Below are 17,925 nucleotides of genomic sequence, written 5' to 3'. Positions count from 1 at the left end.
ATTGACTCACCACACTGATGAAAGCAGATACCTTGTACAGGCCAATAATGTATAATGCCCGATAATAACTGCTGATAATGCAATAAAATCTTGTACCAATAATGTAATAACAGTTGTAACAATTTAATTACATTACTGGCTTTTTAACTATTTTTTTGGTTGAATAAGAGAGAAACTTAAACCAATAATGTAATAACACTCCAAAATCTCTTCAAATATCTCTTAATCTTTACACATTAAGTGTCCTAGTAAAGTAATAATCATTTGAACTAAAGTCTTTCATTTTGTTAGCAATTAAGTAACTTGAAATGCACTCTGCCATTCTGAAATGGAGTTGTGGTCAGGCTTGTATGCCGTCATACACATGTACCAAAGGCCTCATTGTTTATCAGCCATGATTCAGGTACTGTAGGAGGGGGGTGAAGGCCTTTAAGTTTATAGGGAAGGGCCGACAGTTTATGGGGACCTAGAATGTGTGGAATTGGTTGACAACTACTGAGATTTCCTGGTTAACCATGCTCAAGAGGACTATATTCTCCTCACTCTGCGTAAGTGTTCCAAGGCAAAGTCTACCGTACCTTCGTTGTGTTCATCTGATATTGGCGCTTACAGCAAATAGGACTGGATTTTGGGCAGATACTGTCCAAAACCTCTTATTACAGCCTAGGAAAATGTTGAGCATGTTTGTGGGTGATATAATACAAGGCTCATCTGGATGTAAAAGTTCAGGCAAGTATTATACTGTATGTATCTACAAAAAAGGCTATATTAACAGAGTCTCCGCTCTCTCTTTCTTTTCAGTCCTTTCGACAGAATTGTTCATGTTCATGAATACAATCTGTATATGTGTGTGTGTGTGATTTGCAGGGAAAAAATGGTCTAGATGTGAAGATTTGTATAAAATATCCAATACCTTAAATCTTGTTAGATCACTATGCAACTGCAACTAGATAGGCCAGGAAGCTAGACAGTATCATAACATGTGGTTCAGTTTAGTATTTGTTCAGAAATTCTGTTCATAACAAGAGGTTTTGACATGCAAGTGTATATTCCCGCCTGCATGGCTGTTGGTGGATGCAGCAATTTTTCCAGTGTGCATCAGAATATGAAATTAAAGTTCACCTCGATGCAGGCTGTTACTTAGTATAAACATGCAGTGGCTCAAATGACAAGTCAGCTTCATCGCTGACTCACAGAGAATCAAGCACTGATCTAATTTAGCCGACGCACCCACACTTTTTCCTCTTAACATTTCTTCTGAGAACAGTTTGAATGTACAGTATGTAGTGTTAAAGTGCTGTTAAAAGAACATGAACTGTTATTCCATAATCGATTAAAGATTGTATTACATTATCAGCTTTTTGTCACATTATCGGCTTTATTACATTTAGTTTTTATTTCATTATCATAAATTATTATGTGATCGGTAGTTATTACATTATTGGCCTCCAAATACCTCATTGCTGTCAGCCTGTTTTTGTAGAGCAGCCACTTTAACAAGGTCACCCTGTGATAAGTGGCATTTAATAATGATGTCAGTAGATGCCTCTGATGCTTTTGTGCTGCTTGATTGCTAATTTACAGTTGGCTGGTTACTTTGATGCTAATCTTTTGTTTTTTAGTTGAATTGCATTTTCATAAGAGATGTCTGCTTTTTGCAAAAGTGCCTCGTAAAAGCAATTTGTCCTCTTCCATCGTTAGACACTGAATTAGCTGCTTCTAAGCAATCTGTTTCTGCAGACTGTCTGACTAATTATCTCATCTCTTCAGTACCGGCTAAGGCAATTATAGTCATATTCTCATATATACTTTTAATAATTGCAATATGCTTGTGATACTGACCATAGGTTTTTGTAATGGAAATACTAATTAGTAAGTTATTATTATATGAATGACCTCCTAACCATAGTGTTAAATGATAAGACGGGGAGTTTAAGTCAGCAGCTGTTGTGAATACCAGGGTGTACGGCTGACTCACTGACCCCTTTTTGCCAAAGGTTGTGTGTTCTTCACACAACCAAAAGAGGAAATGAGAGGAGATGATATGATGGGAGAGGACACTCTTCCTTTGGATTAAATGATTTGTATCAGCAGTATCCCACAAAGTTGCTTTTTAGACACGAAGTTTAAACTGCCTTCACACTACTTTGCTTTCATGTTACTCATGACAGGGTGTTGCAGTATAGGCATGAAGGAGCATGATAGTTGTGTCTCATGGTAACACTGTTTTTATTTGATCTCAACATGTAACACTCTAGAAGTTGACAGCTATTATTTTCCTGTGCTTCTGTTCATATATATACGTCACCACATAGTCATTTTCCAGTGCTTTGTTTTGATTGTGTGCTTCAGAGTTAAATCCATTGTACACATCCATATGCACCCATTCAGCTCCGTTATATTTCTTGTTTTATAGAAACTTGGTCCTGTTTTTGAGATTTCACTGCATATGAAAACTGTGTCAATCCTTTCGTTTTACAAGGAATCCCTACCAAGCTTTGTTCTGCTAAATTTCTAAACATCTGCCTGATGTTAGTTCCTGATGGTTAATATTAGGCAACAAAGTATGTAGTTTGAGGAGAGAACGAGAGCGAGAATGTGAACTGTTGGTGGCTAAGAGCCGTTTTCGATTCTGTCTTGGTGATTTGTGTGTGTTGTAATAGCCCGAGCAGTGATAGTCATTGATGCATGGCTCTCAGTATGCATTTGCTAGTGTGTATGCGCTGTGGAGTAGATAGACCCTCTATTGGTGGAGCTGATGGCCTGAGGGAGAGAAAGACAAACAATATTATGCCAGTGCTAAGCGGAAATAATGTCCATGCAGGCGGGGGGGATATAAGAGAAGCACAGCGCAGGAATGAGGATGTTATATAAGCTGAAATCAACTTTGATCTCATTGGTAGACTAGTTAACCGCACATGTCCCGGAACGCTGACTGTGCCCGCCGTAAAAAACGTAAGAAGAAGTGATTCATTGTGTTAAAGCAAATGATGAGGACAAAGGTTAAATGTTGTTTATGTATTTCAGCCGTTTTTTACCCCGTTTGCTCAGTGATACTTGTGCATGTTAAGTGTCATGAATTCTAATGAACGAGTGGCACATTACTGTCATGTACATTGTAATAGCAGTTTTGACGGTGCCTTCATCACGGCAGGTTATAAGTCAAGCAAGACCAGCATTATGCAAACACAGTCCACATGCAGCAAATGATTAGAGAGATTGGACTGGCACATAACAATCAAGCCACTCGCCCTTTTATAGCGAGTTCAGCCATATGCCTGCCTAGCCTTTGACATATTGTAATGCAATGCAAATGATGCTTTATTTAGGAACACAAAGAACACTTTCTATACTGTTAAACCACAATCATCCCAAATGTCACTGACCTGTCTGCTTGGCGGGCGTGGCTGACAGCAGTTGTTGCCATATGGATATAAATTGTATTTGTTGTGCCCAATTGTTGTAAAAATAGACCTTTGCATTCTTTGTGTACATTTTCCTTCTCAGATCAAAAGTGCGAAGACGGAGAAGGAGTCTCAGCAGCTGCTGCTGAAGAGCCTGCAGTACCTGGAGCGCTACATTTACCTCATCCTCTTCAACACCTACCTGCATCTAGAGAAGAAAGACTCCTGGCAGCGCTCCTTCACTCTCTGGATGGAACAGGTATTTTTGGCCATCTCCTATTCACACAGCTTTGTTTATGTATCATCTACTATCGTGGATAATAACATGCACAAAGCTTTAGAATAATCTATGATTCAAAATTCTGATTGTCTCTAAATCCATTTTACACATTTGTGACACTGATGGAAATAAAATATGGACATACCCATATTTTGTTTGGAGAATTATATGACATATGTCATATAATTCACCAATGATGGAGTGGAAGTGAAGATTCAACCAAGCGAACAATGATATTACTCCTAATGATACTCCACTTGATAAATCGGTTTGTTTTACAGTTGACATTCCAGTCGGTGGAAATGTGAGGGTAATGCTGCTAATAAAACCCTGCTGAAGAAATGTGTGTCATGTTTCTAGGACACTCCATCTGATACAGCGCACACTATCCCCTGTGCACCCCAAGCAACCCTCCTCACATAATGACTCACTGAATCTTTCCTTGAATTGCCCATGGAAATTCCAGACAGGCGATGCCAGCTTAGTCGTCTCCATGCTGGATGTGTACTCTGTTGAACATTCATTGAAAAGTGAAGTCAGATCTTGCTTGCCGGCAGTAGAGGACAAAATAAACTAGAGGCTTTAGAGACTCATCTGCACTTTTCTAGTCGTCGGTTGCCCCGGCTTCATTAAAACCAAGGGAGGAGAACAAATCTTTGATTACCCACAATGCAACACGTGTCAGTAGCATTATTCTCCCAGCTGTCAAAATTGTGTGGGGTGAAAAATGGACTGAAAAATGGAGGAGGCACAGCTTTTTTCCCACTTGTGCTCTGCAGTTTGTGTGCTGTGAACCGTTACCAGAGTTTCATTTGGATTTTCCCCCTGGAATTTACAAGCTTATTCTAGTTCTATTGTGGCCTGGTTCTTCACACATTGAACTTCATAATGTCTAGGCCCTGTGTTTTTGTTGGTGCATTAATCGTTTGGCCAGCTGTGCCCCTACAGTAAAGCAGGGAATTTATGTGCATTCCAAACAAATGAGTAGCCTGTAAGTGGTACCCCCCCCACTCCCCCCACCCCCGCACCAAAGGAGGAACTCATTGTCATGGTTCTTATTAACACCAAGATCAAGCATCTTGGTATTCAGACTGTTTGCTCAAGTAAGTTGAGTTTTGCCCACAGTGTTTCTGCTAAAACTAAGCAAGAACTCACTCAAAGTGCTAATTTGGCAGTTTGACACAGTGCATTTCAGTGAAATCGGTTACAGCAAAAGGAAGGCAAAGTGAATCAAGTCAAAATCTAGTCAGGACAAAATGCACCATCTGACTTCAGTACCACACCCGTCAGAGAAATACTGTGTGCTTGCATTACGTGGTTTCATTTAAATTCCTATGTGTTCTGTGTTAAAAGATGTAACTGTAAGCAGTCATGCTGTGATATCCGAAGCTCAGCGAAAGCCCATAAATTCTTATTGTTATTATCTTATTGTCACCTCAGAACAAGCATTTTATCTTCAACGCTAAAATAATGTATTTTTCCTTGCAGACTGAGATGATTACACTTTTATGTTTGCAATTTGAAAACATCAGAAATGTCTAAAGAAAATGATGATGAAAGTAAACAAACATGTCTGGGTCATGATATGGATTTCAGACTGTGGCATCCCAGCCGTTTTCTATTCTTATCTGCGAGCCGACTGCCTGGAGATACACAACCAAGGGCCTGGAATGTTTGGAAATCACTGAATGAAAATCTCCTCCTTCTTTGTCCTTATTGAGGTGGAATAAACTGAAAGAAAAAACATGGAATTCCAAAATAGACTGGAACAATCGCTGTGAAAACAATTGTCGCAGAAATATGCACGGTCAATCGGGGCATATTCTTCCTGTTATGAATAGGGAATATATGTGGTGCATCAGAGTGACTCTAATGGCCCAGTTATGCCATGAGAAAATGCAGGCATACACCCAGGGGACAAGACATCACGTTGTTTCAGCTCTGCTGTACAGTATGTGCTGAAAATCCCTTCTCATTATAACAATTATATCATCAACATATTGTCCCGATGATGTTTAAACCCTGCGTTTCTATTAGATCATGGGCGGAATATATTTGCTGTTATTGTCCTCTGTGCATCTACGCTTTCTGTCAGACTTTCCATCTACACTGACAAGTATCATTCCACCCATTGCCTCAGCAGAAACTTTTAAAAGACTGTGTTGGTGCCTTAAATTCTCTTCTGTTGCCAAATCACCACAAAAATTCACCAAAACATCTTTGCCTTCACTGTCACAAAAAAATACAGATTTCATGCACCCACAGTTTTGCTACTCGTCTTGAGAACTGTGGGTGTATAATTTCTGTTCGCAGCAGAGCTTTGATCGATACGTCTGACAGCCAGTCATACACTGCAGGTGACCAAGCATGTGAATGGTAAATAGTGTTGACACTAGACAGAGAGAGACGCTAGCACATGAGAGGGGACACAGCCATGTCAGTGTGAAAGCTGCCATTGTAACTTAAAAGTGGTGGTTTCTAACAGATTGTTGCGCATTTGAGTTGACTGAAGGAGTGGCAGCAGGTGTCCGGTACTCGCCAATTAACTAATCAAGCTCCCCGTAAATTTTGTGCAGGTTGACACCCTGGTATTATACAACAATGACTATCTGCCATGTTTGATGAAAACATGGTAGTACGCAATCCAGTACGTGGATTTTGGCAGTACACAAAATCAGTAGCTTGAAAAGTAATTATCTAGCTTGCAATCACAACAGACCTGTTACACTCACACAGTGAGAAGGAGGGTGGTGCCTTTGCAGGAACTAGGAAAGGTCGGATAAAAAATGCAGCCAAAGATATTTACTGAAATTCTTGATGTAAAACATAAAAAGAAAATAACTGTAAAACTCTTTTAGAAATACTGACTTATGATATAGCTCCCATGCCTCCAAAGTACATATTGAACACATTTGGAAATTGCTTGAGAAAAAGAGTTTTGTCATTGGCAAAAATGACTGTCAATCCTGACCCATCACCTTGTGAACCACGCCCTGTGTAAACACAATATCTGGCCATAATGTTCAGAAGACAGAAGTTTTGAAATGAAATAAAATGAAATATCATTGTACCCAAACTGAAACCTTCTCAGGGCAGTTTTGCACCATATTGCGCTCAGTGGAAGCCATGAGATAAGCAACCGGATACGAAAATACTGAAAAATATATTGACCAAAATCATAAAAAGCATGGTTTCACGCAAGGACTGACCAACATAATTAAGGATTAACCTTTATAACCCTTGTATCCTTTAAAGTCATAATCTGTAAGTCATAATCTTTGACATTTTCATAGAAATAAATGTCCATTTTGCTACTCTCCATCAGCGATCAATAGTCAACTCAATAGTGATTCAATAGCCAGCTGATGAAAGCTTTTAAATTTGCTGTTATAAAACACCCGGTGTCTGGTAGGTCTTTCCTGGGAAAAATCCTCTGACACACACATTAAGTGATGTGTTTTATGTTTCCAGCAGCAGCAACAGCAGTTTGTTTGGAATCAATAGAAAAATAACTGGGTAGTTAGCATGAGCAGTGATAGCCACCATGGCTGAACAGACAAAGAAAAGACTCAGAACTCAAACTGCATCAACAGACAATCCAGAGAAAAAGACGTCACAGTGCTGGAGATACTCTTTGATTGACAAGTGATCTCTAGGAAGTGCCGTGCAGAAACACCACAGCAATGAGTGCTGAGCACCAGCAATGCCAAAATAAAAAAAATACAAACATGGATTACCACTTAAAAGCAAAATGTCAATCAGTTACACCTACTACAGACTTTTTCCCATTTCATCCCAAATAAAACTCTTGTGCAGGAAAGTATCGTGACATTATAGTGTATGCATCTTTCCCCCCCCACCAATCATGCGATGTGTGTACTGGGCCAGTTGCAGTAGATCGCTGGCACCGGCCCAACCAACCCCCAGGCACAATCATTAGCCTATCGCCAGTGACCGTGGCAGGATCATTAGTGACAAACCTGCGACGCCAGAGGCAGGGGTCAAAGGTCATCGCCACCGTCGGTCATGCTTCTAAAGCCATGGTCACTGGGAGCATTATACAACCTGCCAGCGCTGAGGGGTACAGTCTGTCCTGCATCCTGTGTTGTCTGTACGTGTGTGTGTGTGTGTGTGTGTGTGTGTGTGTGCGTGTGCATGGACTAGTTTGATCTCTGCATCCTCTAATAGCGGGAGCACAGTGATCCCAGTCATGCTGAGCAGCGATCTGTGCCAAGCTGATAGGGCGCCTCTGATCTGTTCGGTTCTGCCGCTCCTGCTCGGTTAGATTGTATATGCCCCAACACAGACACATGTGTTTTATGTACCGTTTTTGCTCGCGGCATCCAAGGTGTACAGCTAATTGCCATATAATGATGCAGTCTTGTTTGTGCAGCCGAAGCAAAACAAAAAAGCAGCGAGCGTTTAATGTCAACAGCGCGTGCATTGTGTGTACGCCGGACAAATATTGTCCTTTGCGTCATTAAGCCCCAGTTGCCTCGCGGGCACGCAGCGAGATCAGAGCAGAAAACATCAGAGGAAATATTGGAATCGAAATCCACGTTTTGCGAAAGCCACGATGCGGTCCATTATACAATGGCGGGACTTGTGTACAGTGCATACCACGGATGCCTTCGGGAGAGGTACCCTATCAGTCACTCCAGCTGTTTTGATGTGTGGCACAGAGGCCTCCCTGTCCCCCCCCACCCCCAACCCCCCTGCACCGGGCCTGGTATGTGAGGCCTTTGAGATAGCCGACTGTGGGAAAGACCAGCCCCTCACCGCTCCGCCCCTCCCGGGCTGCCACCGTCGCAGCTAACCTAATGAGTATTGGCATGTGTGATCTCCTCAATACAGGATGAAAGGCACGTCTGCCAGCTCTGCTTACTGTCACCCGGTAGCTTGTCACCGGACGCCGACAACCTCAATTGCAGCGTTGTTCAGCACACAACCAAGGTGCTACTCAGACATCAAAGTCTAACTCCTGTGATCCCCCCCCCCCCCCCCCCCCAAAAAAAAAAAAAATCCAATCAGTTCTGATTTGTTTTTAACTTTCCATGCTACTGTACTGTAGTTTGCACAGAGAGTTCTAGAGAGCCCATGTGCTGCTTTTTCACACCAAAAAGTGTGTTTGTGCAGTTGACCCCATGCAATGGCGTGTTTATTTCCTGGATTTGATGCATTTCCTCTTGAAACAGGATGTTGGGGCGGGACATAATGCAGTGAGGGATCATTCAAAAGCGGAGGGGCGGGATTGTTCAAAAATCTGATGGGTTTTATTGGTTAAAAATGTATATTTACGCCTACTAGTGCAGCATGAGGTCACCATTAAAGATACTGGGTTTTTCAGAAAGTGAAAGTAATAGGAGTTAATTTCATGGGGACTTTAACAGTAGAATAGAGAGTGAGATCACTTACTGTCACAGTCTTGACCTTTGACCCGCAGACAGCCTTGCTCCTGAGCTCTCCATCTCCGTCCTCCAGCATCCTCTGTAGGGAACTCATATAACCCCTGCATTCGCCACAAAAAGATGTGCCTCTCTAACAACACTTATCGGCGCATAGCATTTTTCGCACATTTCCTATTTAGACAGCTGGGCGGTGGAAGAGATGACTCAGGTTAAGTACTTCGGTTAACAGCACAAATCCAGAGTTTCCCCAGGGAGTCCAGACTACTGACTAATGGTTCCGCTGCACCCACTCATTTGTTCCTAGCAAATAACTCCCACAGCAGTTAGGTTGGCTGTAAGGAACAAATTGGCCAGTAAACACAAATATGGATATACTGACGGGTTGTTTTAGTATTTCCGTTTGCAAGAAAGTACAGTAGAAGCTCTTGATTTGATCACCAATGCATTTGTTCTGACTAAGACAGCTAATAGGGCTGAGGCAAAGGTTTTGCAGAGTTTTCACAGTGTCGGCTCTACACAATGCAAGTTTTCAGCGACACATGATATCTATTGTAACATTCAATTTTGCATGGTCAGGGAGTAGGTAATTGGATTGACCACACTCTGCGGCGTCTTCGGCTTATTCCTGCACAATGCTGGCCAAAGAAGCTATAATCAGTGTTAGGGTAAGGGATATCTTGATACTATTATTTCTGCCATTGTTCCATTAAGTCTTCCTCAGCATGTTTCGCATAGCAAAACCTGATAGCGCATTCTCAAAATATCCTGAGCAGCACTTTATACAGGATTACCACAAGCCCTCACGAACACAGCCGCACTTGAATTCCTCCTTGAGGGTTGCACTCCATTGCTGGAGTGAGATATCTGTACATGCTTAGTATGTAAAATATGCGTTCACACATAATGTCCTGATTTACCCCAGCGTTCCCAATGTGTCCTCTTGCACATTCCGCTCCTTGTCCAAAGTTGCAGTCTGGCCTACTTCTCGACTACCTAAGGAGATGAAGGTAAATCCAGAGGTTGAATTGGCAAGGCATTTTAGGCCAAGTTAACTACTTAGTCATTCAGTAGAGCAACTTCAAGGATCCAGCAAACTAGCACACAGCTGGCGGTTCAGTCATATCCTGAATAGCTCTTTGATTCCAAGCTAGGCGTCTAGGCTACTGAGATAACTTCCCAGTATGCTTGTGTGACCAAAATTGAGAATTATTCCTCTGCATAGACCTGCAGGGTGTGGAAATCAAAATGCAGATCAGTATAAATAAATAAATTTGTCAGGTTCTGTTGGCAGGGTTTGATTTCCTCAGGTTCTGATATGGCCTTACTTCAAATGTAGAGGCTGGACATCACATTCCAGCACAGTTCCTCAAAGATTCAGGTAGGAACATTTTGTTCCGACCTGTAATTGCGGGCCGAGGAGAGAGAATGGACGCCCCTGGTGACATGTAAATATCCCGCAGAGCAAATGGGACAAGCTGTGGCCATTTTAATGGCGTATTTAATCTCATGTTTTTGCGAGGCAGCCGGCGTCTGCCGGGTTTGTCCAGCGTATTGTTCGGCTCTCCAGCCAGATGTCTTTGGTCGTCCGTGGCATTTCCCATCAGTCCTATGGCGCTCGACAGCCACAGCGGGCCGTGAGTCAGCTTGACCCGGTCAGCTTATCGCTCACACCGCTCTCTCCAGGGAAATCCTCCATGTTTACATCCGCACGCATACAGTAATGACTCAGACCCAGGAGAGCTGAGTAAAATATACCAATGGCTTCATTCAGAATGTTCCCAGTTGCTGCCAAACCTACAGCAGACATCTATTGTTCCCATGTAACGGCTTTCAGCGTACACACGCAGAGAAGCTTTAGATTCCGCAAAGCTAGGAGCGCCCGGCCCGTGCAGGCCCGTTCATTAACGTTTCCTGTCTCTCCCGCTCCGTGTCAGGTGGCTGCCAGAGCCGGGGTTTATGACATCCTCAACCAGCTGGGTTTCTCGGAGTTCGAAAACCCCAGGGACACGCCACTGGCCCGGCTGCGCTGCCGCTGGCAACAGCAGAACGTCCAATCGCTCCCCATCCGAGGGGAGTTCATCTGAGGAAGCATCACTGTGAACTCTGCCAAGACAATACTGTGCTTTTCTAGAAAAAAAAAAACAAGTTTAATAATGTTCTGCCTTCTATATTTACCCCTGTATTATGCATATCATTACATCCTGTACTATTTGCGATACTGCTTTTCTTTTTTTTTCTTTTTTCAAACTCACTGGCAGTGTTAACTTTTATTTTTAGATGTGCTAATATTGTCATTGTCATCTTATGAGTCTCAGCAGAATGTTGTCGCTATATTAGGAGTTATTTGTGCCTTTTCTTATTTTTTCATTTTTGATAGAACGTAGAATTTCAGTGTACTAATATTTATGTTACGTTTCCATAAAGTGTCAAAAAAATATGAAGTCATAATGCAGTTGTCTTGTCCAGCAACTGTCTTTAAGTTCCTACTGGTGAAGGTGAAGCAGCATCTTCAAGCTTCTGTTGGAACCAGATGGAGTCAAATGTTGTTATGAAAGAGCTAAATAAATACCACTCTGTCTGTCGTGTATGTCAGCCAGCAATTTTCAGTATTTCAGAATTATGTGCTGTTATGGACCCAATATTTTTCTAGAGCCCTGTCCTTTAGAGTGGCTGTCATCAGTGCTGGTGTTATTGTTTGATGGAGATGCTGTTTTTCAGTCTGTGAAAGTCCCTCCGCATATAAATGCTTTCAACCTTTTTTTAAAGTTGTCCTTGAGTTTTCAAAAATTGATCAGAGTGGATGTTTGAAAAGAGAGTGTTTTGATGGAATGATTTCTGAAGATGTTTGTTTACTATTATTTCACTGGGTTGGAGACATTCTTTTTCTCTTTTAAATTGCCAGGCCTCTAGATACAGGTACTAACAGTACAGCATGTCTGTAAAACATGATTTTTAAAGTTTAGAGTTAAATTCATTTCATTTTGAAGATGTAAATGCGTTTCTATGTATTTGTATTTGTAAACTTTGGAGCAAAGTTCTTGCTTTTTCATCAGATTCCTACCATTCAAGAAACTGTATGTACACCCATAATTTTTATATTAACAATCCAGGATTGGGGGCTTTAAGCAATTAAGTCAGACTCTATGGGCTCAGCCTCAGATGGTTAAAGCTGCATTGAGGAGTCGTGAGAATCTGGTCGGGCTTTAATCAGCACGGCTTAGAAACTTCATGACTCCTGCCAGTAAATGGTTACAATTTCTGTGACATCATCAGGCCTTCAGCAGGAATCGAATTATATGTCTGACTGTAAAAATTTACGGTTGGAAACAGCCAAGCCTGCAAATACTTAGTGTAACTCGGGATAAAGTATACTTGGTATCAATTGATGAAGGATAATTATACCCTTAAACAACCGCAGTTCGTATTGGTGGCATTTATGGAATGGGACAAAACTGTATGATTCACTGTTCAGGACAATAAGTTATGAATGCCTTAGATTAGAAGGCTGTTATTTTCAGTTATGAATGCCTTGCAAGCCTACAGTGTAAAGATTAGATGGCTTTTATTTTCATTCAACGCTTAACGAATTGTTGTTTAACGTGCCTACATATCTGGTGTAAGTTTTAATGTACAGTATCGCTTGAAAATTCCTAACACTTTTTTTACTACAGTATGTTCTTAATCTATTCTTTTAGTTTGCTAATACTTGTAAAGTAATGTGTGGCTGTATTTTAGAAACCATAAATCCTGCCTTAAAATCCTGCTTCTCATTCCTTTGATTGTTCCTTTCTGTTAGCGTCTCATAGCATTTGCACTGTACATTAGAATAATTCAGCAAACAGATTGTGATGATTGTGAGTGAACTCACAAAGTCATTTATTAATAAATAATATGATGGAAATGAAGTAGCATTTTGGCTGCCTAAGAGAATCTATGACTTAATCTATGACCATCCTCAATATGACTTAAGGCAACACATTCTGAAGCGCAAGACCACACAGCTGCAGGTAGTAATAACACCCTGATATGTTAATATTGTAATGCTCTTAATTTTATTTTGTCTTTTTTTAAACAGGCTTTGTTCATAGATGCAAGGTATTATGCTTTTTTTATTCAGTTATATGTTGTGTCTTTTATTTTCTGTTTTCAGGCTAAATAAATCATGCAAATAGATTCAGCTGCTCATGTCTTTGTCTTGGGTATCATTTCAAACTTGTATGAAAAAGATTTCTTGTCATTTTTCCATCATAGAGGTGTGGGAGGAAGTTCCACATTCAGAGACAGGGAGCCAAATAATTGCCTCTTCCCTCTTCTGCTCCCTTTCTTTCCCTCCTTATCCCGCCATCGTCTTTGCTCTAGATCCGCATCGCCAAACAGCCACTCGCACATCCGGGAGGCCTCTTTATCTTGTGCCAATGCCAGCCTCCGAGTGCAGGCCGGGTTATGAGCGTGGAGCGGCGTGCGTTTGCGCAACACAGATGATCCATTGTTTGACTGAAATCTTAACATTTTCCATATACAGTAATAAAGAGCTTACACAGATCAAACGACAAATCTGCATTGCCTTTTGATGTGGAGAGGTAAGGTCTTAATTAAAAAGAGAAGGGGAAAAAAAACCTGATGGTCACTCTTTCAAGAACGGAGGGCTGTGGAGGGATTACGGCCCCCTAAAAGGCACTGGCCGGCACATCAGTGAAGCTCCCTTGGCTTCGCTGGCCTGCTTTGAAAGGCTGATATCCCAGATCACTTCCCGTCTTGTAAGTGCATAGCAGGCTTATCTCGGGAGTACGGAAGTTGTAAGGATTTTATCACACCGCAGCCTATCCTGGATTATTGTAAATGGAAACCAAGCGGTCCAGATTTAAATTACCTTTTATAGTTTGTTAGTCTTGTCTAAATTCCCTTTATACATCATACTGGGTTTAAAAGCTAATTCATCCCTCTTTTGATAGGTGGTTCAATGTAAAGAGGGGGTTGGCAGGGTCTGAAAGATACAAACTCACAATAACATAAACACGCACAGGCAGTCATTCATACAGGATGACTTCTGTTTCCGAATCTCTCTCACTTTGACCAGCAGAGACAAATCTTTAAAAACAACATAACGGATATGGAGAGAGGCTATTCAGTTGCAATATGCGGCCAACTTGACTCCGGGTCAAGATAAGCCCAGGACATGAAGACCATGGTTGGATGATATGGCGGCCCCCTCGCCTTTGAAATGCTTTCCAGACTCATTGAGATACTCTCCAATGTGTAACTCAAGCTAGCAGTTCTGAAGGATCCCCAGATTACGATAGACAAAGAGCCGCATTGAGAGGTAAGCAGCTAGAGGGGATGTAATGAACTTCATGTGAAAAGCTTCCCTCTGGAGATGAGAGAGTGCTCAGGAGAGAAGGCATGGTGCCTGGGCAGGGGCGCACCCTGCTCCCTTTTCACAGCCCGCGCTCCTCTTTGATTTTCCTTGTGTGGATAAAGGCCGCATTACCAAGCCCCTCGGAGACCGGAGCTCGCTTCCAGCCCCGCTCGGGGATTTGATCAATAATAACATGAGGGCGAAAATCTTTGAAGGGATGTTCTCAAATCTGCTTTGGCAAATACACATCTAGCCTTCATCTAGCCTGGGCTACCTGGGTTTGATGTTGGCAATACACACCCCACTGAGCAAGGTAATGAAAAGTCCCTGCTGGAGGGATTAAAAGTAATGATTGAACTGATGAAGAGCTATTAAATGCTCCTTTATTAGACTTGATATTGACTCTAGAGGAGCCTGTGGTATATACCCATAGACGGATGATGGTGGGTTTATGCTGAATTATTTCAGCACAACAGCAGGCACTGGTTCCATTCATTTAGTGGTTTATTTTTGCTGAGATTGAGCTCTTAAGCTCACAAGACAGCAAAGTCCCAAAGAGGAGCCTCCGATAATAGTGTCATAAAACAGTGATAGCAAAAGGTTTGAGCGTGATACGCAGATTGTAGGACTGCAGGAACAGTTGCAGTTGCACTTATGCAACACAAAAAAACTCCTAGTGTCTGACCAGGGTCATAACTCATAGCTCTTTTTGAACTCTTTCAGTCCCAAATCCTTCCATCCACATGGTGCAGAGGGCCATAATAACAACTTCTTAAAATCACTGGGTTGTAACTTGGCAGGGACGGTCTCTCTCTTCCCTCAAGCGGCTGGGCAGTCTAGCAGCTGCTTTGCATCTCAGTGCATCTCGGAGATGAAAAGTCACATATTTTCTCAGCATGCTGGCATGGCTAGACCACATTACAGCACACACACAGGCATCCACAGCTCAGCACGCTGCTCCCAGCGCACACTCTGCTTTGTTGGAAATGCGACGGAAGTGTGCAGTCCCACCCTCGCACACCGGCCTAACTACTGTTCAGCGGATTACAACGTGTCTGACTGACAGGCTCGGATCTTCAATTAGAATCTTAATGCCTCTAAGCAGATGTGTTACATTCAACTGTTGAATGGGATACATCTTTCAGTGCTAACCTGAATAAATGGGTGTATACTAAAAGAGCAGCAGAAAATTGCCTTCACTGAAATGTGACAATTTCTTTGCATTCATGTATCAACAACAGGGATACTGTATGTGAAATGTATTAAATGTAATGTATCTACCCATCAAATCATAAACACACATGAAGATTCGGGATTGTTTTTGTCCCATTTCCATATTTTCATGCGTGTTTATGATTTGGTAACTCTTCCAATGGCAATGGCTTTTTCATTAACATCAGTGACTGTTGTTAAAATGGTCAGGGGTTGGAGTAGAGTTGATTATGGCACACAGTGCATTAAAGCATTGCTCTTAGAGTCCTGCGTCGGACAGAGAGTTCTCACTAATGCATGCAGCGTAGTAGAAAATTGTTCTGGTGTGTGGACTCGACCGCAGACTGTGACTGGAGCTATTCATTTCAGAGGGAAAAAACAAGGCTTCTAATTGAATACTATGCTATATTGTGGAATGCCATCCTGGCTTTTGGACACTCTCAAAAAAAAAACAACTCTCCAAACACTATGGATGGAAAAAAGAGCATAAAACTTCTTACAAGGCAGTTAATGGTTTCCATCTCTTAATGCTGCGGTTAGTTTCCATTGCTTATTAATGCAGAACTCTGGATGGCGATCAACTCCTCCCCTCGCTGCCCTTGGGGGATAAATGCATAAAACCCACACCTGCTCTACATTGACCATCCTAGGAGCATGGAGGTAATTACCCACAGACAGAGAGAGCAGGCACTGGGGGAGGTCCTCCAGCAGAACCCAGACACACTGTTTGGAGAAATGTGGAGAGAAAAGAATGTCCAGTCTAGACACCTTTTCTCCTCAAGTATCTGAAGTCAAAACCCCTTTTAACACCCCCCACCCAGCCCAATCCCCTCCTTTTTAAAGAAAGATTCCTGACTTGTAGGTTCAGTCTCTGCGTGGTCATGTCTGACTCCCTGTGGTCTGAACTTCAGCGTGGACTCCAGCATGGGCGAGCGTGGAGCCAAAACTCCTGGTTGCTTGAGCAGTCATCCAGAAGTTTTAACAGGCTGTCATTCCACCGGTGAAATCTACTGTACAGTTTTCACACCTTCTAAGCCTTTAATGGCCGTTTGGTGTTGGATTTGTGCCCCTTTTTTCTACAAACGCAGCATATGCACACACTGACATCTGCAGGATTCCTTCATTCCTGTCATTATCCTCTTATCATGAAAGCTTTTGACACTTTAAAAAACTGCATGAAGTCATTTAATCAAGCCATGTGCCTTGTTAGTGCAGATATTACATTCCAAAAGTTTAATATAGTATCATATTACATAAGTATAGCCTATAAACCAACTCCAGTAATGACTTAATCTACTGTGTGACTGTTCAAATATTATTTTTCTTAAACAAGTGAAAACAATCTGCCAGTGGGGTGAGATAATTTCACTTGTTTCCAATGCAAATCAACTTGTTTCAATAAAGTGTCATTTTCATAATACTACAGGAGTGATTTCCCTTATTCTGCCTTGTATCAAGACATTGACAGTTATTTCTAGAATAAGTGAAACTGCACTGGAAACAAATGGAGATTGGCTTTCCCATTTTTTCCACTTATTTTAAGAAAAATAAGTTTTTAAGGCTGAATATGAGACCAGCTGACTTTTTGAGGTGGACATTTTTTTTTTTTTTTTTTTTTTTTTTACAGTGTATGATAATATGACTTCAGCGCCTCCAAGTTCTCATAGGAGTTGCAAAAAAAGAAAAAGAAAAAAAAACCCTTGGCTAAATATGTGTGTGTGTCTAGCGGAGAGAAGGCGCTCCCACTGCAGGCTGGTGGCTTCAAGTTGTGGAGTTGTGAGTCCTGCAGCCTAGCCATCGGTGCGTAATGGTGCGCGACTGCACGGCAGATGTTTCACCACGGGGACAGTCTGTCTCCGTAGACTTCAGCTGAACTCTTCCGACTTCTGCCGCTTTTTCAACACCGGCTTGCACGCTGCTGACTCGCTTGCTTGCTTTTTTTTTTTTTTTTTTTTTTTTTAAGTTATCTGCAAAAAAAAAAAAGTTGGACTACCTCTTCTAACTGTCCCGATTTACCGGGGGAGTTGTCGTCATCAGCACCCCAGATTTTCCCCCCAGTTCCCTAAATGGATGGGGCTGTCTTGGTCTCTGCAGTGCAGCGCAGGCCAAAAGATTGGAAACAACTTGTGAATATCCGTCAGTTTGGCGTCTAGGGGGAAACGCTCAGAATGCTTGACTGCTTCGCTGAAGTTCAAGACTGAGGACTTTTTTCTCATACATCGCGCTTTTCAGGAGGAGGGAATCTGCTCCAAGTTTACAATAGAA

The 17,925-nt window shown here is 42.0% G+C and overlaps 1 protein-coding gene across 1 annotated transcript in view; it reads left to right on the top strand.

The window, feature by feature from the left end:
* pald1a (phosphatase domain containing paladin 1a) overlaps positions 1-13,256 on the top strand; it is a 42,045-nt gene extending 28,789 nt beyond the window's left edge. Inside the window, exons 19-20 of the mRNA XM_071523422.1 lie at positions 3,508-3,663; positions 11,027-13,256. Coding sequence (XP_071379523.1) covers positions 3,508-3,663; positions 11,027-11,176 — 306 coding nt within the window. The 3' untranslated portion in view covers positions 11,177-13,256. The remainder of the gene's footprint in view (positions 1-3,507; positions 3,664-11,026) is intronic.
* Positions 13,257-17,925: the final 4,669 nt, after the last annotated feature.

This window comes from Centroberyx affinis, unplaced genomic scaffold (genome assembly GCF_046629955.1).
Source record: "Centroberyx affinis isolate AG114_WGS23_722 - 3 ecotype Tasmania unplaced genomic scaffold, CSIRO-AGI_Caff_v1 ptg001088l_1, whole genome shotgun sequence".
NCBI classification, from domain to species: Eukaryota; Metazoa; Chordata; class Actinopteri; order Beryciformes; family Berycidae; genus Centroberyx; species Centroberyx affinis.
The sequence above is the reverse complement of the archived record's forward strand: the minus strand, read 5'-3'. Positions and strand labels throughout refer to the sequence as shown.